Genomic DNA, 24,705 nt, shown 5'->3' on the forward strand with positions numbered 1-24,705 from the left:
GAGAACTTAGACTAAATTAATCGTGGAAGTAAAAATTACAACCAAATTAATCATGAAAGTAAGAACTACAATTGAAAAAAACACACTTGGTAATATACTAGAATTCATCCTCGCCAAATCCAAAGTTGATGAATAATATGTTAAATCTTTAATGAAACTCATGAAAAATAATAAGCATGTTATCGATATAAGAGTGCATGAACTTGCTTAATGTATATTTGTTAATTGGAGATGATGAATATCTAAATAAAGTTGATGAATAATATGTTAAATATTTGATGAAACTCATGAAAGATAATAAGCATGTTTATCCATATAGGAGTGCACAAACTTTCTTAATGTGTAGTTTACGAGAAATGTTTCCAGCGTAAATCACAAGATATATCATTTGTTTAGGCGTTTCGAACCAACCAGTGTGGTTCATCGTCAGGACAAGTTGAAGAATCAGACCCAACTTTGCATGTTAAATAGTTTGAGCAGAGGGGATATTTTCACCTTAGCCTTAACAACCCTTGCCCAAGATGAATCTATTTAATGGACTAGCTTGGATATGTTAGGTCTTGGATTTCCAGAGTACCCAATCAATGCTTAACTCCCTAGTCCTAGCCAAAATTCACTCCTATTGAAGAGACAATTTGAACAATCTTGCTAATAAGATTAAAAAGTTCGTTCCTTTTGATTGATTTACAACAAACCTTAATGCCTCTCTTTTCTTATCCTCCTCTTCCATTCTCCAACAAAAACTTATTAATCTTATATCATAAAAACTTTATATAGGTAAGCATTGTAATCATTTTCCTCAACTCACACGGTACCTTTACACCTCAACCCATATAAGTGGACCTAAGTCCATGGCACAACCCATCACACTCTAAGATGGTTCTAATTGTCTCCTCAAAACTAGGACATAACACACCTTAAATGCCAAATGGTTAAGTCATCCCAAATTTGTGGGATTTTTTCCTTCATGGAACACATTCTAGCTAGTGTTGATCAAACACAATGCACTAACACCACTAACGCTCACTAAAAGTCCTAGATACCCTTACGCTGTGGCACGCACCCAAGCACTTCGACTGCACCTCCATAAAATGCACCTTCAACTTTGGATGTCCCAAAATAGTAATATCCTAACCCAATATGGCCTACTTGTTAGATTTGTGTAGTTCCCTCCTTATCAGATCCTTGCACCTCCTTGCACTCCATGGTAAATCTACTCTAATGGTCACCTTCCAAGTTCCAACACTTCCTTTCACATCATGACATAACCACCGATATACATTACAACAACCTTCAACTTCTTTAGTGGGTTGCACATCTATTTCACATTTCTTCTCCATCTTACAAAGTGGTAGTGCCAAGGAGAGAGTATCAAGTTGAATCAAGGATTGCTCACTTAGTACCACTACTAAGTTGCCTTCGTGCAACTTGTCAAATCCCTTAATTTTGTTTCACAACTTCTCATAGGGCTTAACTTGCTTGTATACACTTCTAAGTGAGACTACAATCCCCCAACCTCTCCTCTGCAACCCTTGTTAGAGTCTTCTTAGACGTGCAATCATGCCTCAAGCTGAATATAACACTAGCATCCCAAATGTGCATGCTCATTCCATCTTTTAATGCTTCGCTGAAACCACATTATGACACTGCTTAAATGAAATGTTTACATCTTAAGACAATGTACCTACTTTGCTTATGACAATCTAAACTATGCAAGTGGCTAAGAGAGGACTATATTTTCCCAGGATGAAAATATAGGGTCTTACAACCCCATTCACACAATAATTTTAATATATTTCACCCGAAAAAAGATACATACCCTACTCCTTTCAAATTTATCATATAATTTTAAGAAATTAACACTTGTTATTAACTATTAAATAGACTTACTATATATTCTCCTTTGTTTGCACCCACCTTATATGTAAAAACATATAAATATTTTCAATACAACCAAATTAAAATCATATTTTTCCATTTAAAAATTATTAAATTGAAATTAAAAAAAATTACACCTAATAAACTTAAACGACAACCATAAAATTATATTATTATTATTATAGATATTTTCTAACCTAACCAATAACCAAAAACATTATATAGTTACTTCTTTAGTGATGTGAAAATAAAAAAAATGTTTTTATTGTTTTAATAACACCTAATAAACTTAAACAACAACCATAAAATTATATTATTATAAATATTTTCCAACCTAACCAAGAACCAAAAACATTATATAGCTACTTAACTAGTGATGTGAAAATAAAAAAATGTATTTACTGTTTTTCACTATGAAATTAGCATTTTTGAAAAAAGGTAAAGCTTTACTTTTCTTTACAAAACCCCTCCCAACCCAAAATTCGTTTATGTTCTAGAACAAGAAGGGGGATCTGTTCGCTTTTCGCAGGGCGGGAGAGAAAACGAGATTGCAGAGATTTGCGAATTAGGGTTTCACCAGTAGCAGACACTCGAACCCCACGATCGGTTCTTCAGTCCATTGACGGCGCCAAGGTATGTTCCATTTTTAACTTCAATGGATTTCCACCCACACATTCAGTTTTCCACACAGAGAGGAGTACACGCATTTCAGGTTTCTGGTTCAAAATCCAGTGTCTTTTTAGCAGCCACTCTTGTATGTTTAGGTTTTAATCTCTGTGCTGCAATCTATTACTGTTTGCAGGGATGGCGCTGGCATTTGATGAGTACGGGAGGCCATTTATCATAATAAAGGAGTAGGAGCAGAAGACCCGAATCAGAGGCTTAGATGCTCAGAAGGCCAACATTGCAGCCGCCACGTCCGTTGCGAGAATCCTCCGCACCTCACTCAGCCCCAAGGGAATGGACAAGATGCTGCAGAGTCCCGACGGCGATGTCACCATCAGTAAGCTTCTCTTCCATTTATTGAATCTCTATTTCTGGGTCGGTGAAATATTTGAATTTAAAATATATAGTTCAGGTTCAATGAAAAACAACCTAAAAATCGCTAAATGTCAGCAGTCACAACAACTAAAGTCGAGCGGATAGGGCGTGCAGGTCATCTTCAGTCGACTGATTGTCGGAATCAATTTCTTCTTGCATTGTCATTCTTGTGGTCTTTTGACCAGCTTTTCCTTTGCTAGCGACTTTATAGTTGACCCCACTTGGAGCATAGAGGGTATGGTATATGCTGCTGCTCCCCACTCTTCTTCAGGTTTTCCCTTCTGAGAGGCATAACTATCTTGGAGGTAGTATGCCTAGACATTTTTGGGAATAGCAGTTAAAGTATTCGTTTGTCTCAAAAATTCCTCAAAAATATCCTTGATTGAAGTACTAAGTATATAGTAGTCGAGCTCTTTGGGCTCTCCACCTACTTGGGCATGCCAAACTCTGGTGAAATCCAGCCCTGGCTGAATATGCATCATTGGAGGCAAGGCTCTTTTTATACTTTGTGGTACTCTCTAATAATTATTTATTTGAAGGCATACAAATAATTTAATAATTTGTCTTTGGGACTATAGCATCTGAAATTACTATAATGCATCACAAAGAAAGCTAATATGTTATCACGTGATGTGAAAATATTTAGAACAAGATTTCATTAAACAAGTTGAAAACTACTGTTGAGAACTTGAGATCACAAACAAAATGGGAGATTGAATAGAACCAAAATTGCCAACCCAAAAGTCTTCAATAAAGAGAAAAGCCAGCACTAAATGTGTTCTGAAGCTGTCCGTTAATGCACTTGAGAGAGAAAGATCAAGTGCACAAGTGAGAAAAGCCATATAAGGAACAAGAGTGTGCAATACAAGAGGTCTGGATGCTTGTAGGTTTAAGCACTTCATATCAGAAAAATATTGCCGCAAAGAATGAGTAAGAAGATAGTGCTGGGATTTGAAGAGAGGGAAAAAACATACCAAAGGAAGTGTTGGTCATGTAAATAAAGGTCCAAGGAACTCTAGAAGAGAAACACAACCCTTGTATATGGATAAATCCTATAAGAATAGATAGGAACTTGCAGTGCTTTTGGTGATGGCGAAATTTTTTTGGACCATATGCTGAAATGGCCCAATGGGCCTTGAAAATAGATGTTCCAAGAAGACTTCTGGAGTAGCTGATGTAGTGAACCCTTGAAGGTGGGTTAAAACCCTAGGAAATGCTAAACAAGAGATGTTCCAAGAAATCCTAGATCTACAGCACTTAGGCCAAAAATCTCAAGATCACTGTAGAAGAAGAATCAGATCTGGAAACCCTAGATAACACTCGGGGCATTATCACCAGCCAAATATCCAACTACTATAGGAAGAAAATGAGATATGGAAACCCTAGTTTCACAATTACAAAAAAGTGATGCCATCAGCTAAAAATCCAAATGGTTGCTGAAAAAGCAGGGCTGAAATCCTGGTTCTGCAGTAAAAAAAAATAAACCAGCCCATAGTTGCTGAACAATGGCCGAAAAGATCTTGAAATAAACTAATAATGTGAACCCTAATGCTGCAAGAACTGATCTTAGTCGACAAGAACTCTATAATAGTGCAGAAAATGGGTGCAAACAGCCCTAATAAATATCTTTCTAGCTAGGAAAAAAAATGAAAAACGTTAAAAACCTTGATATTCCTCTGCTTACCTTTTTTTCTGCATGCCAAGTCTGATCACTGAAATATCAACATGAATGGGCAGAGGAACTTAAAAAACAACAGTGAGTGAGTAGGGAAGGGCAGTCTACAGATCGAAGTTGGTTAGGTCAGCCTTGGCCCTTAGCCACACCTAGTGACACAATTAAAGAATAAAGCATGGCTTTAGCCATGATTACAGTAGTACACTAGTGATACATATGAATTGGTTGTGGTCATCTGTATAGATTACACCAATGATTCCAATAACTACTAATTATCAACTGTCACAACAACAAAAGTTTTAGTATTGATCACCTATAATAGTTAACATAATCCCAGGGGTGTGTAACTAACAGTCTGATTTGGAACCGTAATAACTATTAATATTAGACCATAGTTTGTAAGGATATTAATAAATAATATGACATGTTCTCATCAGAAGCAATTCTTCTAGTTCAGAGGAAGGTTTTTTCTACTAAACAATTCATCTACTGCATTACCTACACTTGTTATTTTCTTCTCACTGATGGATGAGTTCATTTTGACTTTGTTTTCGGGCTTAACACAGGTCTTTTTGTGACCTATGCATTTCTGTTTTGTTGTTTATCTTGTTCTCTTTTCTTATATGTTTCTAAATTTTTTTCATAAGTTTTAACCTGCTTTGGATGCTCTTTTGGGTAGTGCCTTTGGCAAGAAGACCAATTGAGTTCTTCACAAATTTGTACAATTTTCAGTCAAAATGCCATAAGACATATATCAAGAGCATTTGTGATGTGACTTAGTGGGGACAAGTTCTTGAGCACAATTAATTCTCAGTGGTCACTGTTGATCTAAATGAACAGTGTGATACCACAAGAGTTAGTGCATGTAGGAGATCAAAGTGCAAATCCTTGTTGAGGATACTGATTTAGTGTAGATGTGTTGATTGTATATATGAATTCAGATTCAGTATTATGTGGATAGACGTGTTAAATTATTTTCATGTCAACTTATTTACTGTGAGTTAGGAAGGAGGCTTTGTGACAGTTGCGCTACAATAATATCTGCTGATGTATGACAGTGTGCGTGGTTTAAGTGATCAATTAAATTATTCCAAGTACATTGTCCATGTTCAAAATACAGAAAATTAAATACAGAGATAGAAACTGTAACATAAAAAATATGTATATTAATTTCACTGACTGAAATGGCTTCAATTGCAGAGTCACATTGGAAAATTCTCACTTTTGGGACAAGAAATAAATTAGGATAATTAGTCATTTTGGCTTTGGTGTAGTAAGTTGGAGTGCTCATCACAATGATGACCTAGGTTTGAAACTTGTGTTTCCACACCCAGTACCAAATATGAAGTTACTTATGTACCCTCTCTCTGTACTGGGTATGGAGTTATATGCAACTCCAGCCTCACCCAAAACAACAAAATATAGACAATTAGAATGTATTAACAACTGTCTTTGATCAGTTTGAAAGCCTGACTTTTAAAGTTCATAGCTTGCTTTTCTGACGTGATTGATGCTTGTATTACAATCTAGGCCTCAATATAATGACGTTCACTGTGACTACAAATCCATTAACTGTGAAACTTCCACGACTGTGACAAGTAAGGATGTCACTTGAAAGGCTGACATTTAAGGTTTACTTTTATGGTCATCTTTATAATGTCTTTGGTTCAGATTCTGTGTACAGAGGTCATTTTTCTTGATATCTGCAGAATTCAAGAAAGATTGAATCATTGAAACTTTAAGAGAGAGTCTTAAAGGATAATTCCTCTTTACATATTGAACGCAAAAGATAGATAGCTACAGGGAAGAGGATTCTAAAGTGCTTCAATGAAAAGAAAATCAGGTTCCTGTTTCGAGTTCTGGAGATTTTAGGCAAGGCACAATGTGGATAGGTTTCAAGATTTTAGGAGAGATAAAATGTTGTAAATATGTATTGGTCAATGCCCATTTTAGGTGTGATATTGACATGAGAAAATACATAGGTGCAACAAGTTGAGCATAGATGTTATGTAGTTTTATTCATGGGGCGCCTAATTCTTCTTTGGGTTATATCAGAGTATAGTGTCAAGTATAGCACTGTAATACTTGTAATAGTTAGTCATTGGGAGTAAATGTAGCCATTATTTTCTTGGGGGTTCTTTAATGGAAGAAAACTATTCCCTTAGAAGGTTTTCAATTCTCCTCTGTTTGGAAAAATGATAGTTGAGAATTAACTCAAGGAACATTTCATTCGATATCCATTTTTCATCACCATTGATATTTTAGGCTGCCTTTTTTATTTATCGTTTTTTGATGAGTTGGGATTTACTATGTCGCGTCCATTGTTTATTTTATTATTTATTAGATTGTGTTGATTATTTACTCTGTTTAACAAGATTCCCTTATGCAGATATAAATATGAAAACAACAGAATTATGGATGCTTCCTCTCGAGATGGTAGTTCATATGCTCAAGGCAGAAGCAATGGAAACAATAAATTAGGGACAGATCCATCGAACAAAGGAACATATAAACAGCTTCGGGTGAGACAGGTATTTTCAATTTTATCAAGATTCCACTTTCTGACACATATACTATTATATTCAGCAATTGCCTATGATTTTTGTTTGTTAATTCCTCACTTTGTACTTGTCCTACTCCTAGCCACTTCTTACATTTTTTAAAAGGGTCCCTATTTATTCTTCCTGTTATCTTGGGTGCTGATAAACTATTTTCCTATTTATTTTCTTCATTTTCTGATTTCCAAATCTTCTGATTTTCCCCACTGCTTGCTGATTTTTTGCAGAGTCATTGTGATTTTTTCTTATTTGTTGATCCCTGCCAAGTTATTCTTGAGGCTATATGTTATCCTTCGGTTTGCTTGCTTGCACTAGTTGTTTCAAGTTATCTCTGAATAAATTTCCTTTTCTTTTCAAAATCTAGTTAGTAAACTTGCGTATGCTCTGTTTGCATGACCCTACTTTTTCTCCTGTTCACCTATACACCTGGATTTCATGTATGACGACTTCTGCAGCAAAACATATCTTACTTTGCTGCTTCTTTGTCTGCATGGCACATGAACATAACAGCTAGTTCTGAGTGTCAATATTGTTGAGTCTACTACTGCATTTTAGTCATTGAGCCTATTACTAAAATTAAGTCTATTTTTATAGTTTTGTATTAAAAGCTACAACCGATTCATTGCAGAACAAAGAAAAGATATGATAATTATAAAATTGAAGAGTAAAAGCTAGAACTAGAGGCCTTTACACCCTTAATAACATTATAATTACTTTCCCTAGCATAACCTTCGAAGTCTTTTTTTATTATTAGAGGAAGTCAAACAGTAGGTTTTAATTTTAGTTTCCAAGGTGATGGAGGTAATGCTTAATACAAGGAATGCATTGGGGATTCACTTGATAACATGTGTTAGTTCATAGCCCACAGCTTAGATTTGATCTAAGACACCATGTGGGCAAAATCGAAGAAACATGCCCCTTTACAACCCTAGCAACATTCTTGCTACATCGCTTAGCATGGCCTTCGAATTTTTTTGTCTTAGACAAAGTCAAAGATTAGAATTAAATTTTCCTTCTAAAGTGTTGGATGCTATATCCTATGTCACAAGGTTCTCCGAAGTTCCACCTTGAGGCTCGAAATTTGGAAAACTTTTTTTTTTTTTGGACCAAGTTTATGTTTTGAAACTCATAAACTCATGTCACAACTCAAGTTTATGATTAATCCTTGCAGTTTTGAAGGCTATGATAGCATTTTTTATGTTTATTGATGTTTTTTCTTACTAACAGATGCTATATATATTTGAGAGAGAGAGAGAGAGTAAGTGAACCTTATGGTGAACCTCGTCCGAACTTCATCAAAAAATTTGAATTCGAACCGAACCTAATCATTGCTGAAACCAAACTTAAACCCAAACCATGTGACTTAGGATGGAGGTAATGCTTAATACAAGGGATGCATTAGGGATTTACCAGATAAACTCTAGGAGTTCCTAGCCCCCACCATAGACTTGTTCTAAGAGACAATGTGAGCAAAAACCCTGAATCATGTCATTGGCTAAAGTATATCTGGCGTGGATAGTGGAGAAAAATCATACTTGGTAGTACTACCCATTAGTCACCTTTTCTGGAAAAATAATGATAATGAAGCATAAAAGTATTTGAGTTCAAATGAGTTTGATTCTCCTTTACTGAACCTGGATTCTCCTTGGTTGTGATCTCCTGTGCCTATGGCTTCAGATGTGCAAGGTAGGGGGTATTTTCTTTTCATTTGAACTTTTTTGGAACTTTGGAAAATTGGTTACTCATACACACTTTAATGAACATAATTAATATATGTCTATATAATAGATAATAGATATAATAGGCCCCAACGGTTAGCTCAATATTAATTATATCAGCCTCCAGTATTAGCTCAATCGGTTGAAGCATCTGCCCAAGGAATTTCATTGGGGAGGCCATAGGTCCGAAGTTCAAATTTGGTTGAATCCGTTTAGGGTTACCAGCTACTATTGTGGCTGGGGGTTACCAGCTGACATGTTTCTTTCATATTTGTGACCATTCAATAGTATTTATAACCTCGAGACCATAAGTCATTGTATCATTCATCATTTATTAATGTATTTTCTATCCTAAATGAATATCTTTATTCTATCCTATTTATATTGGGTATTTTTAATTATCAGACATTATTGTTGTACCACAGTTTCTTCATAAGTATTATCTCCCTGCTGATATGGTAGCAAAACTGGGCAATCATAACACTTGCTTCAGAAGTATATATTTCTTTTTTAATGTTTGATATAATATTTGTAGCTCATATTTCCTCTTATTTTATGACTCAAATTCAAACTCTCAAAATATAAGAGTGGATTCCTAGTCATAGCATTTACTGTTGTTAAAGTTGACTGGTTTTTAAATCAATTCAAGTGCTCACAGAATCTGGAGGACTTATGAGCAAAGTATAAAACATTAGGAATATTCTTTGATATTCTCTATTTAAATTATGTGTGCTTTTGTGACAATGTTTTATATATCGCATTGAGAATGAAGATACACATACATAAAGCTTATTACATCCAAGGGTGGAGTAGGCAGATAAGAGACTATAGCTGATGTGCTTTTGGTCTGTCTACATCTTTCAATGAGAATGGAGCATTTCTTCCAAGCTCATGAAATCATATTCAGACAGATTAGAATTTAGATCCCTATAGCCTGATAACTTTATAATATGGTAGACAATTTAGATCCCTATAGCAGGCAGGCTACATTTTCCAAACGTAGGTGGATTGCTGAAGAAAGCTTATGAGCTCTCGGTGCTCTGCACTGCAGAAGTTGAACTTGTGATTTTCTCCCCAGCAGGAAAGCTCTATGAACTATTTTTTAGTGCAAATACTACTATTTTGATTCTAATAATCATGGCTATGCAAACCGCATGAGATTCTTACTAATAACCCCGGTGGTGCAAGCCCTAGTAAGCTCGATGTTGAAAAACTTAGTGTAAAACCTCCAACAACAACATAATCAATACATGATGTCAAAAAAAATGGAGAAGCATCCAAGGTTCTTAAGCAATGATGTAATGAATGAGGTGGAGAAGCATCCAATGTTATTGAGCGATGGTTAGCTATACGAGGAAACATGCAATGTCATCTTCCTTTCATTTTCATGGATATAACTTAATATAACTTTCTTATGTAGAAAACATGGCTTATCTTAGGCTTAACCATGCATATAAAATACCACCTATCATCTTCATTGAAAAAAGAATGGTGTCTTTGTTCATAAATATCAGTGATTAATCGTAGGAATGGCTATTATTCTCTATCAAACAAAATCAAGGACTAAGTAATGAAGATCTTGGTCGACAACAAAACTTATGATTATTAACTTCACATTAAAATTCACTTCATCTCTGCCACCTTCAAGGAAATCTTTGTTGTCCATCACCATATTGATGTTGTGACTTGGTCCTCGAAAAACATTCAGCATGTTTGATTCATGGAAACCTTCAAGTTAGACAGTATATGTCATGCTAACTTGCAAGAGATTGGTGTGAGGTACATTGAAGCTTGCAGGGCCTGCCCTGCAGTTTTCCCTCATGAAAGCATAGAAGTAGATTATAACCAGTTTCTTAGGAAACCATGAATCCTTTCTAGCCTTGACATCTCTGTGACCAACAAGATATACAACTCTTGATAATTCAGAACACTTCCATAGTTCCAAATGTACATCACAAGAAGGAAGTAGGTGGCAAAAACCATTTATCCAACCATTTTCCCCCACTTTCATCAAAGCTGCAGAAAAATAAATTAGCTCAGTTGATCTAAATAGAACAGGAAATCCAATCGCAAGGAATATATTGTTTGCCCATATAAGAACCATGACAACAGTCACTAGGCTTGTAGTCACCATAATCATCTCTACCTTTGCAATGCCATATGTGTTGTGGGGAAAAGTATCCGATGCGGATGACACTAACCCTTCTAAAGGTGACAGTCTTTAGCAACAACTGAATGATAAAGTTTTCATGTTCCACTTTATGAAAGTACAGAGAGAATAGTAAGAAGGTCAACCAACCTGGTGTCTTGCGCTTAGTCGATCCTTGTCCTTCTCTCTTTGTATCCTGCTCCCAGCTCTTTGCTCTCCTAGCCGATCCAGCTACATACAGATCCTGCACAAAACGAGAGAGCGAACTACAAGATACATGTACTCATAACTGAAGCATGGATTAGGGTGCATCAAATATACATGTAAACATAAAGAATCTATGTAAAACAAGTATATAGGAGAACATGCAAACTTTATTGATAGAAAGTAACAGGGTTCCAGAGGAAGTTACAACCAATGATGTTGGATCCAATCCAGCAGCACTTCCTCGGCAGCAAGAACTCTCCTCTTCACCTCTAGTAAAACAATCACCCAATAATCCTGGCGGTATACCAACAGCACCTCCTTGCTTATACAAAATTCCAGCCTCCCTAGACCTCATAGAAGAGCTCTATATATAGGAGGGAAGAGGAAAGGATGAGTCAGCTGGAGGCTGGCATATAGCTGACTAGTGTCCTCTCCATCTTCAGTTAATCTTCAGTTCGTGTGTCCACTTGGAGATCCTTGCTTACACATGGTGATCAAGTACCTCTTACTCATCACAGGGCGAATCTCATGAACCAAGTGTCATTTTGGAAGCTTCCTGGGCAATTGACACCTTGCAGGATGACTGTGCCACTTGGCCAATCTCGCCCAGCGCAGGTAGCCTTCATTGTTTTTGACTTCCAGCGCAGGTACAGAGTGGGACAGTTGCAATACAGCGCAGATGCTCAGTTAAGCAGCTGACATGATTCAAAATAAGCCTGTTTTGAAGTGTTTTCAGGTGGAGAACTGATTGGAAGTGCTGTTGTTTGATGACCTTGTTCTTTTAGGGGTAAGAACAAGATATTTAGGGACTGAGGATCCCTGTAATTATTGACATTCCATGCTCCTTGACGCGAGGCACAAAAATGTCTATAACAATATGCATTTGATATCTCGACCGTGCTCTTAAAACAATCACATACCAAGACACACATTATCATTAGAACCCAGTTGATGACAAGAATGTAGATCTGACCCATGAATCGTCGGGATGTGTGAATTATTTTCAATCTGGAAAAGCATCCAAGGGCCATGGACATTTTAATAGATGAAATTGTTGCTGAGATCATTGCCTGGCTTGCAATCATGGCAACAACACTAGCTATAACGAAGACTGGCCAGATAAAACCATCTGGAATTGAAGCAGAGAATACGTTCTCCACCACAGAGGGATGCTTCATAAGATATGCAACTTGATCCATGTAAGCCAATAGTAGGCATGGGAATACTACACATGTGAAGGCTATCTGGATGGATCTTACTGAGAAGTGACCTAAATCAGCAAACATAGCCTCAGCGCCTATTATGCATAACACGCAACCTCCTAGGGACATCCATGCTTTGATAGTGTTCCTCTTGAACAAGTAATAGATATAAACACGATTGAAGGCCCTTAAAATTGTCATGTCATGTTAAATAATATTGTAAAGTAAAATAGAACCAATAGAGAAAAACCATATCATGAGTGCCAGAGAAAATGTCATGCCTACTTTGCTTGTACCAAACTGTTTTATGCTGAACAAGATCACCAGGAATATGATTGAGACAATGACCACTGTTTTCAACTTTAGTATTTTGTCAAATATTAAGAAATGCGAAACATAATATATATGTTAAAGAAGAAACATATTATATATCTTCAAGGAGAAACATATAATGGTAATGCAAAGTTTTAAAAGGTATGTGATCCTTAGGCTTATTGGAGAGTATATAAAAAATTTCACACCTTTTTATGAGATATGGGAGGAAAACATGTTAAAGATTTTTAATAAATATAAAATTTCCAAAATGATGCTAGTTACGTGTGATTCTTTTTTCATTGTTTTTGATTATGAAAAATGAAACTCAATGTTTTTCCATTAGTGCACACATATTTCATTATATAATTGCATATAGAAAAATCATTCCAGAGCCGATAACAATAAAAGTGAAGAATTTATGGTCAAACCTTATATTTAAGGGAGATGTTTGAGGATGACTTTTGAATTTTGTTTTTCATTTTAAGACATTTGGAGCAAATATTAGGAAGGACTTTGAGAAAGGATTGTCCATGATTTTTGAAAATGGAGTTGTTCCTTTCCAGCCATATGCCCCAAGTGACCATCAAAGGGAGAGCTCATATGTTTTTTGGATGTTTTCTTTATAGCCATTTTTTTACACATATCCATAGAGTCCCCATGCCATTGATGTGAATTACTTGTTCGGTTTTTTTTAACCAAAATTTTTAACCAAACATGAAAAATTAAAAAAATGCCTCAAGATCAAAGACTGAAACAAAGACCTATTGACATACCTTTTAAAGTATGGAAAGAACTTGTAAAATCATATGAGAAGTTGCATGCACAAAGAAAAGCCGGCAATGAGAGCATTCAAGTATTGAATTTTTCATTAAACATTATTTAGAATGTATTAATACTTATAAGTATCTTAGACATGTATTTGTGTGAAAATAAATTGAATTGGTTTATGTTTAAGGACAAGGCATCCAAGGCGACGTTAACCAAGACAAAATTCACTCATTGTAGTGGCCAGAAAGGTTTAAAAGCACTGATAACAACCTTTGTAAGTATATTAAACATGTGATATTTTTTTAATAAATTTTGTACTAGAAGAAAGTCATTGTTATCTAATTTCTCCCTATTTACTGATTGATAGGAACTAAAATATGGAAGACCTCCAAATCATTTGGAAAAGGAGGTGCTGCAGCAAAAGAGATGGGTTGAATTTGTTGTTTGGATGGACTCTATGGTATGTAATCTTAGTTGGATTTCCAATATACTTTTAAACCATATTTTGATTTTATTTTTTAGTACTATTAGATATTATATCTTACCTCATTTTATGGTTAACATTGTATAACAAAAACATGCATTGTGTTATGTAATTAATACTAACATGTAATATTGATTTTTTTTGTCAGAATACTATAGGTAATGATTGCCAAGACGATGATCCAAATTATGTTCAACATATATCAGGAGATGATGAGGATGAGGATGAGGATGATGGTGGTGAAGGAGGAGATGATGATGATAGTTGCGGTGTTGTTGATGATGTGGTTCAGAGTAATGAGGATGGTCAAGATGATCATGAGGATGATCTTGGTGGTGGTAGCTAGGCATGCACATGCATTGTTTTTTATGAAGAAATTATTGTGTAGAATGACATTGTTATGTTTAGATGGGTGTTGTGAATTTACCCTATATCAATGAGACATTTTGATTTTGTAATCATACGATGAGTTTGATTTATGTATGTTGTTAATTTATCGTAGAATAACGATATTCATGAAATATTTTGATTTGTTAATCATATTTGAATTTTACTTGTTTTGATTAAAAATAATACTGATTTTATTAGTATTATGTTGCTATTTTATACATGTTTTGAAAATTGTTAATGACACATTGTTATTTTTTTGGATGGATGTTGTCAATTTCTCTTAAATTTCTTTACATATGATTTTGAATTGTGATATCTGCTATAATGATATTTAGAAACTATCATATATTTCACTATCAATCTATAAAGGGGGTCATATATGTAAAGAAAAATATACTTTATATAAGAAGTCAAATGCGGATGTAACCATGGATGCAAAATTGAAAGTAAAATTGGATGTTAAACTAGGAATTAATACAAAATGCAAACAATTGACATACAAAGTGTTTTAAATTAGAAGTGAAAATTTGTGCAATAGTTGACACAAAGAAGGGAACAAAAAGTGGCATACAAAAGGATATCAAATTGGGCAAAAACAAGGACACATAAATGGGCACCAAATTAGATGCAAAAAAAGACAACAACTAGATGTAAAATAAGATGCAAAGTTGAGCGTTAAAAAGAAGCAAAAAGAATTATAAATTAATATGCCAAATGATGATGCAAACAATGGTGTAAATTTGGGATGCAAACTTGGGTGCAAAAAAGGAAAAAAAAAAAAAGATGTAAGAAAAGACATAAAACAAGATGCAAAATGGGGCTGAAAAAAGGTGAAACCAAGGATGCCATATTGGATGTAAAAAATGATTCCTAATCACATGCAAATTTAGGCTCGAACTCAGACACAAAATTATATGCAAATGTGGACACAAAATGAGGCAAAAAAAGATGCAAATTTGGATGGTGAAAACAATGTAAAACTAGACACCAAAAAAATGCAAAATTGGATGAAAAAGTCGGTGTAAATAATGGTGCAACATTGGACACAAGTAGACACAAAAAAATGGTGCAAAAAGGGGCATAAAATAGCTTAAAATTGGATGCAAAACTTGGTGCAAAAACAAATACAAAAGTAGACGTAAAAAATGGCTCTAAATTGAATGTACCATTAGACACAAAATAAGATGCAAAGGTGGACACAACACATGACTCAACATAAGATGAAAATATAAATGCAAATTTGGATGCTCAAAATGATGTAACATTAGATGCAAGAGATGGTGTTAAAAATGATGCAAAATTGGATGAAACAAATGACGCAAAATATGGTGCAAAATGAGATGGGAAAAATGGAGACAAATCAAACGTAAATGTGGATGTAAAAAATGGTCCAAAAAAAGATGCAAAAATGGGCACAAAAATGGATGCAAAATTTGGTGCTAAATCAAATTCAACACATGGTGCAAAGATAGGCACCAAAGCTAGTGCAAAAATAGAAGCAAAAACTAGTGTAAGACTAGATACAAAACCTGGTGTAAGACTAGATGCAAAAACTGACACAAAATGGGTGCATAAAAAGACGTTAAATTGGATTCAAAATACAATGTAAACTTGATGCAAATGATGGTGCAAAAATGGAAGCAAAGAATGACACAAAATAGGAAGCAAAAGAGAATGAAAAATAGATGCAAAAAATGACACAAAACTAGAAGCAAAACCTGTCATAAAATAAGATGCAAATCTTGGTTCAAAATTTGACGCAAAAAATGATGCATAGTTTGGTGTAAAAAATGATGCAAAATCTAGCGTGAAAAAGGATGCAAAATCAGGTGCAAAAAAGGACGCTTTAAAAATTGTACAATAGAGCCAGATTTAGCGCCAGGTTGCTCATCACAATTACAAAAAAAATGCACTAAAATCTGGCGCTAAATCTGGCGCAAATCGCTGGTTTTGTTGTAGTGTGTGTAGATGACAAGCTACCTTATGAAATTTACTTCATCAGTAAGAATCTACCAAAATCTAAACTGAACTACACAATAGCTGAAAAGGAACTCCTAGTTGTTGTGCATTGATTGAAATTTTTTTGTCATTACATTACAAGTTACCAAACGTTTGTACATACTGACCATGCTACAATTAAATACTTGATGAATAAACCTGATGGAAATGTATAGATTATTAGATGGTTACTTTTATTGCAACAATTTGAATTAACTATTATTGATAAGCGTGACAAGGAGAATGTTGTTGCAGATTGTTTTATCGATATTGACTTTTCCTATAGGGGAGGAAGGAATGGTTGATGATTAGTTATTGGATGAACACTTATTCTCCATTTCAGTTCTCTCTCCATGGTTTTCTGACATAGAAAATTACTTGGTGTATGCATAGTTTCCACCAAATTTTTCCTCCAAGGAAAAGAGCAATATTGTGAAGAAGACCACCCCATTCACCTAGACTGGCCACAACCCCTTCGAACTAGGCACAGATCAAATCCTGAGAAGATGTGTCACGGAGGAGGAAGTCTTTAACATCCTTCTCACCTGTCATGATCGGCCTTGTGGAGGCCACTTTGTATCCAAAAGAACAACATTCAAGGTACTACAAGTTGGTTATTACTAGCCCAGTCTTCACCAAGTGTGATTGGTGTCAAAGGATGGGGGAAATACCCCAAGGAATGAAATTCGTCTGCAACCTCAAGTGACTTTCAAGCCATTTGACAAGTGGGGCATGGATTTCGTTGGACCCATTAACACTCCATCCATGCAAAAGTAGTACATCATTATGTGGACTGACTATTTAACCAAATGGGTTGAAGCCAAATCCATCAGAGGAGCAACAAAAGAGAAAGTGGGTGAATTCTTAAGGGAAAATGTATTTTATAAGTTTGTGTACCCTAAAGAATTGGTCACTGATCAAGACAGTAAATTTACATCTCATATCATTGATAATTTGTTAAGCTAGCACAAGATCAAGAATAAAACATCCACTCATTTCCATCCACATACCAATGGGCAAGTGGAGGTAACCAAGAGAGTGCTCGAACGAATTCTAATCAAAGTGATTAGCGGCAGTAGAAAGGATTAGGAAGATAGATTAGTTGAGGCCACTTAGGCCTACAATACCACCAAACAGACCACCACTAGATTCACCCCTTATGACATGGTCTATGGGAAGAAATCCCTGTTGTCCATTGGATTTGAATACAACACCTTAAGAATTGCAGCACAACTAGATCTAGATCTCACTAGGGTGCAATAAGAACGATTGCTCCAACTAAATGGGTTATATGAATTTAGGATGTAGGCCCTTCTGCACACGTAGGTGACTCAAGTTCAAAGGAATATTTGGCATGACAAGAACATAAACGACAAATAGTTTCAAGAAGGTGGTTGGGCTTTGTTGTATGACTCAAGATACAAGGATTTTAAAGGCAAGTTAAGGACTAGATGGTTAGGGCCTTATGTCATAGAAATTTTTTATGATAATGGTTCAATACAAATAAGAACCATTGATACAGAGGTTATCCATTTACTTGGCAATTGGTACAGATTGAAATTATACAATAAAACCTTGTCAAAGCAATAATCATCAATGGCATCAACCAGACTTTGATGGTGTTGGAGCAAGTCTTAGCTACCACCCGATCAAGTCCCTGAAAAAATAAAAATAAATAACTAAAGATACTCAGGTGAAAACCTCCATGAGGCACCTTAGTCCCATTGTTTGGTTGAAAACCAATTGAGGCAGCCCAATGGTGTTGAAAAAAGAAAAATAAAAAGATCTATGGGGGAAAACCACTTTTGAGGCACCCACTGTACAAAGCTAGGATGAAAACCTCCTTGCAGGTAGACCTGTTGTTTTCAAAAAAGAGAAAAGAAAAAATTTGGAAATGTTTTTTGCATGTCTGCAAGAGGAGGATCAATGCATCTTGAGAGGAACAAAAGAACATAAAAAACTCATATTTCAATCCCTCCATCTCATATGCTTCATTATTTCATCCATTCTACCGTTTATGGACTCCTCCAGTTCTGTTTATACAGGCTCAGTGTTTTCTATGGGATTCCCTGTGATCCTACAAGATTTCCTGTAAACCTACAAGAGTTTCCTGTACGAATTACGGTGGCTTTGAAATCCAAAGAAAAGTGACCTTAGAGAAAGGGGATGAAAAGATTGTGTAAAAAACAATAAAAAATTCACTCCACCACATCATCACCATGCCTTTCATCACCATGTTACCTCTACATTTATTGAATAAGTCAAGTCAAAAAAATATACAGTTTTCAAAGAAGAAAAAACAAATAGAAGAGGGTGAGAATAGAGGATAGAGGGACAATACCTGAAGACTATACCTCTCACCTACCATTCACTAGAACCCTTCTCTACTCATTTCAACAATCCTCATGCTTCAGAAGTGAAAAAAAGTATGAAATTTTACAGGAGAGGCAACTACAAGACATCATGTAGGTTTCATGTAGGAAATATTGTAGTTGCCTATCCCAGAAAGGAAACTTCACAGGGTTGCAGCCATAAGATTCCAAGCTTAAGGAAGCTCCTCCAAAGCTCAGAAATAGTAGCAAGATCATCAACATCACTCTCCAATACCTACACATCAAAGAAAATAAGCATCAAAAGATGCCAATATAAAAAATATGCAACAAATACATAACACAGGGACATCATTCTCGAACAAGAATCATCATCAAAGCATCTTACTCACAGGTATGTGATATTACTCATGCTCTCTCTTTAGCACGATATGATAAAAAATGTAGGATTACGTAAGAGTTGGTTTTATAAGAAAAGGTGGTCAGTTAACTTGGCCGCCTTCAGCCAGTCGATGACGAAAAAATAGTTAGACCACTCCACATGTGGCAGCAGTCAAATCAGAAGGAAAAGGAGATAATGCCAAAAATAGTTAAGTTAGGGAGGAATGAAGTGGGATATGATTACGGGGTAAGATGGAATGATGGACTGATAGTGGGACTAACATTCCAAAAGGATGTCCTTGTACATGGCTAGCCAACAAAATATTCCCACATGGTCATCCATATAAGGAAATAAAACATTGATTCCTGCACTAAAATATCATTAGGAATCTCGAGAATTCATCGAAAAGAGGTTTCCTCGACCGTCTTAAAGAAGCAACTACAAGAGAAAATGATAATTTTGTAGCACAGGAGATCAATAGGATCCTACAGGATAACATATAGGATACAGATTAGTCAATATAAAATATTATCAGTGGGCACTAAGGGAGGAGTTATTAAAGGTTGTCCTCATCTAAAAGTAACCATTGAGGTAGGAGATATACCTTCCACGTTTTCTAGTTAAAAAGAAGAAAACACCATTTGGTTAAGGAAATTGTAGTATAGGATAATTATATTGCATAGTTAACATTTAAATCTCTCTCACCCACTAGAATTCTTGAATTATATCCATACAAGCCTCCACAATTACCAGGTAAAAATGATAGAGGGTTTTAACAAGGGAGAACCCATAAACGCATGAAGAATTGATTAGCACCCTCCTGTAATAGAATTTTTCACAAGGCACCAATGGATGGGGTTCTTTGAGAGAATGAGAGGATACAATGATGAGGTGGCTAGAGAATTTTCTCTCTCACTCATAACCCTCACTAGGACCCATGCCACTATTGTGGTGAAAGGCCTACTAGTAGTAATCACCCTTGAAGTTATAAGTAGAATCACCACACTCCTTTTACGGTTATCTTGGAGAAAGGAAGGTAAGGGTAACAACAGCCTTGAAAAGAAGAAATTATTTTTGGAAGGGAAGGAGGAAATGGAGGAAGAAAATGGCTTCATAAGATAAATAATTCCATACCATTCAAATGAAGTTAGTTACGACCTCATTAAATATATATCATGTGAAGGGAGATATAGTGTGGTGTATGGATACCATTTCAGACTCCTCCAAGAAATGAGATTTGGAGCAAACACACCTCCTGAAAATAGATTAAGTATACCCTACATTCTTCTTCAATCAACAATAGATATGAGTATCAAAGTGTAGGAGGGAAAAAATCAACAACTATCCCATCATGGGTTGATCAAACTTATCCTAGAAGATGCTCTACAAAACCTAAGAATCACTATTACATGGACATCTTTCAGAGACATGTAGACAAAGGGAGAAATTCAAACTCTGGAATATGACAAATGCCTCACTGTTAGTGAGAGGGATGAAGAAACAGAAGGAGAAAATGAAGAGGAAACGGAGGAGGAAAAAGGTGAAGAAAAGGAGGAGGAAAATGGATAAGAGACAGAAGAAGAAACAAAAGAAGAGACAAATGAGCAGAGTGAGGAACTAGAGGAAGAAGAGAAAGAGAAGGATAAGGATGAGAAGGAGAATGGAAGAGAGGAAATAGAATAGAAGGAAGAATGGAGTTTTATAGTTCAAGGCAAAGAAGGGGAAGAATCAACAAGGGTATCTCCATAATCCACTGAAAAAGAGGCAAAAACTGCTCTTACTGCCCTAAGTACACCTATCAAGTCAAAAGGGGAGGATAAAGATAAACACCATTGTACTTTAGGACAAGAAATAGCACAAGAATTAGGCAATGAAGACCTTAAATACCCTCCGAAACTCCTATTGTCATTGGAGACTCACAAAAGCAGCAACAAAAGATAGCTCCTCTAGAGAAAAATCAAAGAGAAGGATCACCATGATAAGCCTCTCCCAAATCTCCCATCACTTATGTTAGGAGTCCTGTCATAAGGTTCTTCTCATCAAAGGGAAAAGTCTCTTGTTGAAGAGACAGAAAGACCTACTGGAGGTAGAGGCCATCCTACAGGAAACTCAAAAAATGGACCAAGAAGGTATCACTCAGCTAGAAACAAACAAAGAAGAGCCAGAACTGACAAAACCTAGTCCACTACCCAACCTTAACTCTTATTATAGGTTCATTGAAAGGGGTAGGGTAATCCCACATAATTTTTCCATTCCCTTATTCTTTGAACTTGAAAGAAATATGGAAAGGACACACAGGTGGATGCAAATTTCAAAATAGAAAGGAGTGGAGGATGTAGGCCACATGGAGGAGAAATTGAAGGATATGGGCAGAGAAATGAGTAGCATAAGGGACAGAGAGGTAATAATGAAATATCAATTAGGAGAAGAGAACGCATGGCTAAGGGGATAATTACAAGAAAGGGAAAGCCAGTTGGCAGCTATGGCCACTTTATCCTTAGAGGCAATCCAGTGCAAGATGCCAGTGAATTCTTATGCCTTGTATCTCAAGGAACAATGGCTACAATTCAAAATTAAGACTTTACAACAAAGAAGCACTATGCCCTTCCAATACTATAAACAATTCACTTATCTTTGTGATCAAAGCACCTTGGAAGATAGAGCAAAAATGTCTGAGTTTTACCTACACAACTTGGCCTTGACAAATTTTAATGTGCGGAACCCAAATTCAAAACTAGGATACTTGCAATTGATGGCCTTAACATCATGGACGAATCATGAGGAGGCAAGAGCTACAAAGATGAAAAAGGTAATGACAATAGAAGAGACATAACCCATTATGATCAGAGCTGAACAATCTAATCCAATGGTTGTCATTAGCAACCACAACTTGATTACAAATGATCTGAATCTTGCACCTAGGTACCTTGCTATACAATAGAAATTAGTCACATGTTTTGAAGATAAGTTCAGATTTCTAGCAGATGAAAGCATGCAAGATTGAAAAGGAGATGGAATAGCTTGCCTTATAGCCTGAAAATCAGAGAATACCATTCTCCTCAGAGAATGAGTGAGGCAGTAAACAGAACACCCATGTACAAGAAACCTCTACAAAAACTGAGAGTCAATTGGATTGGCTTTAGACTTAGTCCACCACTACTTTTAGGAATGTTGGAAGGAAAGAACAATGAAGAAGAAATAAAGTAGTGGTAAGAGATATAATGGAAGGTGGAATTTTATTCACAAGAAGAAGAAACTACAAGAGAAGCATGGGATGTCAAGGAGGCCACCAGAGAAATGAAGGACATGGATATAGATTAAGCTACTCAGAGGATGAACAACACATTCAATAGTGGAGTGATGATGAGCCTCATCACTAGGTAACTATATGGAACTTAATACACCTCCAATATTATCAAAATCAACTCTTCTCACAATTCCTTATATGTTTTAATTATATTTTTCTTAACGAGATGAATAAAATTAAGATGTTATGTCTAGTGGTCTAATGTGCATTGGTTGGAGGTTTTCGAGAGAAAATCATGGCAATTTTGGCTAATTAAGGGCAGAAACATGAATTATACAAGGAGGAGAGATTATAGGAGATAGATACTCCTCATTAAATCATCACTCATTCAAATATTCCTCAATCAAATCACACTAGCTCGGAGTTGCAAGCAGTCGACTAATGGAGATCATGGGCAGCCAAGCCAGTGATAGTTAACAACCAATTCATCTTGAGATTGAGAGCCAAGCCTCCCTAGATTTAAGTAAGTTGTTGGAGACTTAGTTGCATAAATAAGGAGGGCTAGAGCCTCATTAAGATTCAATTTTTTTATGTAAGATAACTAATCATTTTCAAGTTATGTTTTGTGGTAAAACATTGTTATGTAGTTTTTCTGATATGATAATGAGAATAAGCATTTCCTCGATCAAGCACTGAGTTCACCATCTTGCCCCCTACTTGCCTTCTAAGCCATCTGACCTTTCACCATCATCTCTAACCCACCTGCCACATCACCAAGAAGATTTAGCATTCACAATTTCACATAAAAAGGACAAAAAGGAAAAAAGGGTTATTGTGTTCATTCGTATGCACAACAATAAAATGTTTGGTTATCTCAGACTGCATGGCTAGGACAATTAGGATTACACACATGTTAGCTTATAATTCTTCTGAAGAAATATCTCTTAGAAATTAGTTAGATGAATGGTGTTTTTAAAGCATTGATTTCAGTCCTTCCTTATTGCAATAGATAATATTTCAATTCTCCCAATTAGTGAAAAATTCCCCTTTATTCATTGGTAATAAACTTCTTTTGAATCAATAGAATGCTAGTTTTAGAAACCATAGTGTTCTATCCCCAGTTCAGTAGTAATAAAGAGCGGACCCATCTCACCTGCTTGTGTATACAACACTGTCACTTCCAAGTTTGTACAAACCCCGGGTTGATAAAGTAAACTCGGTTGCCCTAGGAGTTGCAACATTCTTACTCCAATACTGGTGCTCATCAATTGTCAACTACATGCAGACATGGACAATGAGATTTAAGGGAGCCCTGTAACACTTGCCTAAGATGATGAAGCCCAGAGTGGTCGAGCTGAAGGCATGCATCTAGAGTAAAATCTGGAACTATGAGGATCTCCCATAGCTCATCACTAGTTTGCAGGCTTCCCATGCATGGGTATTCAGGAGTATGGATGTTGTTCTGAATGAAAATGTGATCCCATCTAATGGGACACTCACTGAGGCAAAGATGAAGGCACAAGTCCATCTGGGGAATGACTCATACTTCGATGAGTTGATTCCCATAGCAACTAGTGCAGACTTGGTGATTAGTGCAAACACCATGGATCAGTATGTCGTTGGTGTGGATGCACTCAAGACAATGATGCTCATGTTATTAGATGAGTTGGACAGAAGAGCTAGAGCAATGTACTTGGATGCAAGGGAGGCAATAGTTCGTTTCCAGAAATATGTCACCATAGAGTACACAGACACCATCGCAGGCTACCAAGCTTGGCATCAGTTCACCACTATTGACCATCCTAAGGATGTCGAAGAGTTGTCATTCCCACATTTTTCTAAATCATAGTGATGTCTTGCATGGCTTGCTCAAGCCTATTTTGTCTCACATGGGTACGTGTGCATATTGTATGTAACATCTTGTCAAGTGGAAGTTCAAGTGTCAGTAGTTGGATGTCACATTCATAGAGTAGTTGAGGAGTCATGAGGATAAACGAATAGTCATAAAGGGGAATGTCAAGGGTCACCCCACCCTTTGCTATAAATAGTCCCTCATAACTCATTATAGAGGCTTTTGGTTATTCAATATTCTGATAGGAGTATCTTAGAGAAATCTTGGAGAGTATTGTAATGAGCGTTGGCTTCTCCACTATGTAGAGCTAGTGTATCTCTTTAGAGGAGCATGCGACATTGACTGTAAAATTCCACTATCAAAACTAGTGGTTGGTCATGGTTGTATTGTATGAATTTCACTTTCACTTCTTAATATAAAAGAGCTAGCACGTTTCATGCATATGTCGTATTGTATTTCAACTATCTTGTTTACTCTAAATGATATATGTATTTTTTTGCTTACGCATGTG

The 24,705-nt window shown here is 36.0% G+C and overlaps 1 protein-coding gene across 1 annotated transcript; it reads left to right on the forward strand.

Annotated features, from left to right (window-relative positions):
- Positions 1-13,199: 13,199 nt before the first annotated feature.
- LOC149238250 (uncharacterized) lies at positions 13,200-14,523 on the forward strand. The gene is made up of 3 exons (XM_089366940.1): positions 13,200-13,785; positions 13,879-13,971; positions 14,144-14,523. The coding sequence occupies exons 1-3, from the start codon at positions 13,657-13,659 to the stop codon at positions 14,339-14,341; spliced, it is 420 nt and encodes a 139-aa protein (XP_089223066.1). The 5' UTR covers positions 13,200-13,656; the 3' UTR covers positions 14,342-14,523.
- Positions 14,524-24,705: the final 10,182 nt, after the last annotated feature.

The sequence above is a fragment of the Pinus tabuliformis genome, chromosome 8 (assembly GCF_031772625.1).
Source record: "Pinus tabuliformis cultivar Carrire ecotype Pingquan chromosome 8, CPIR1, whole genome shotgun sequence".
Classification (NCBI taxonomy): domain Eukaryota; kingdom Viridiplantae; phylum Streptophyta; class Pinopsida; order Pinales; family Pinaceae; genus Pinus; species Pinus tabuliformis.

Excerpts from the sequence above, each read along its gene's own strand:
- LOC149238250 (XM_089366940.1), top strand. The coding sequence starts at position 13,657 with ATGTATTTGTGTGAAAATAAATTGAATTGGTTTATGTTTAAGGACAAG. Across the intron at positions 13,786-13,878 it reads AAGCACTGATAACAACCTTT|GAACTAAAATATGGAAGACC; the intron begins GTAAGTATATTA and ends ACTGATTGATAG. Across the intron at positions 13,972-14,143 it reads TTGTTTGGATGGACTCTATG|AATACTATAGGTAATGATTG; the intron begins GTATGTAATCTT and ends TTTTTTTGTCAG.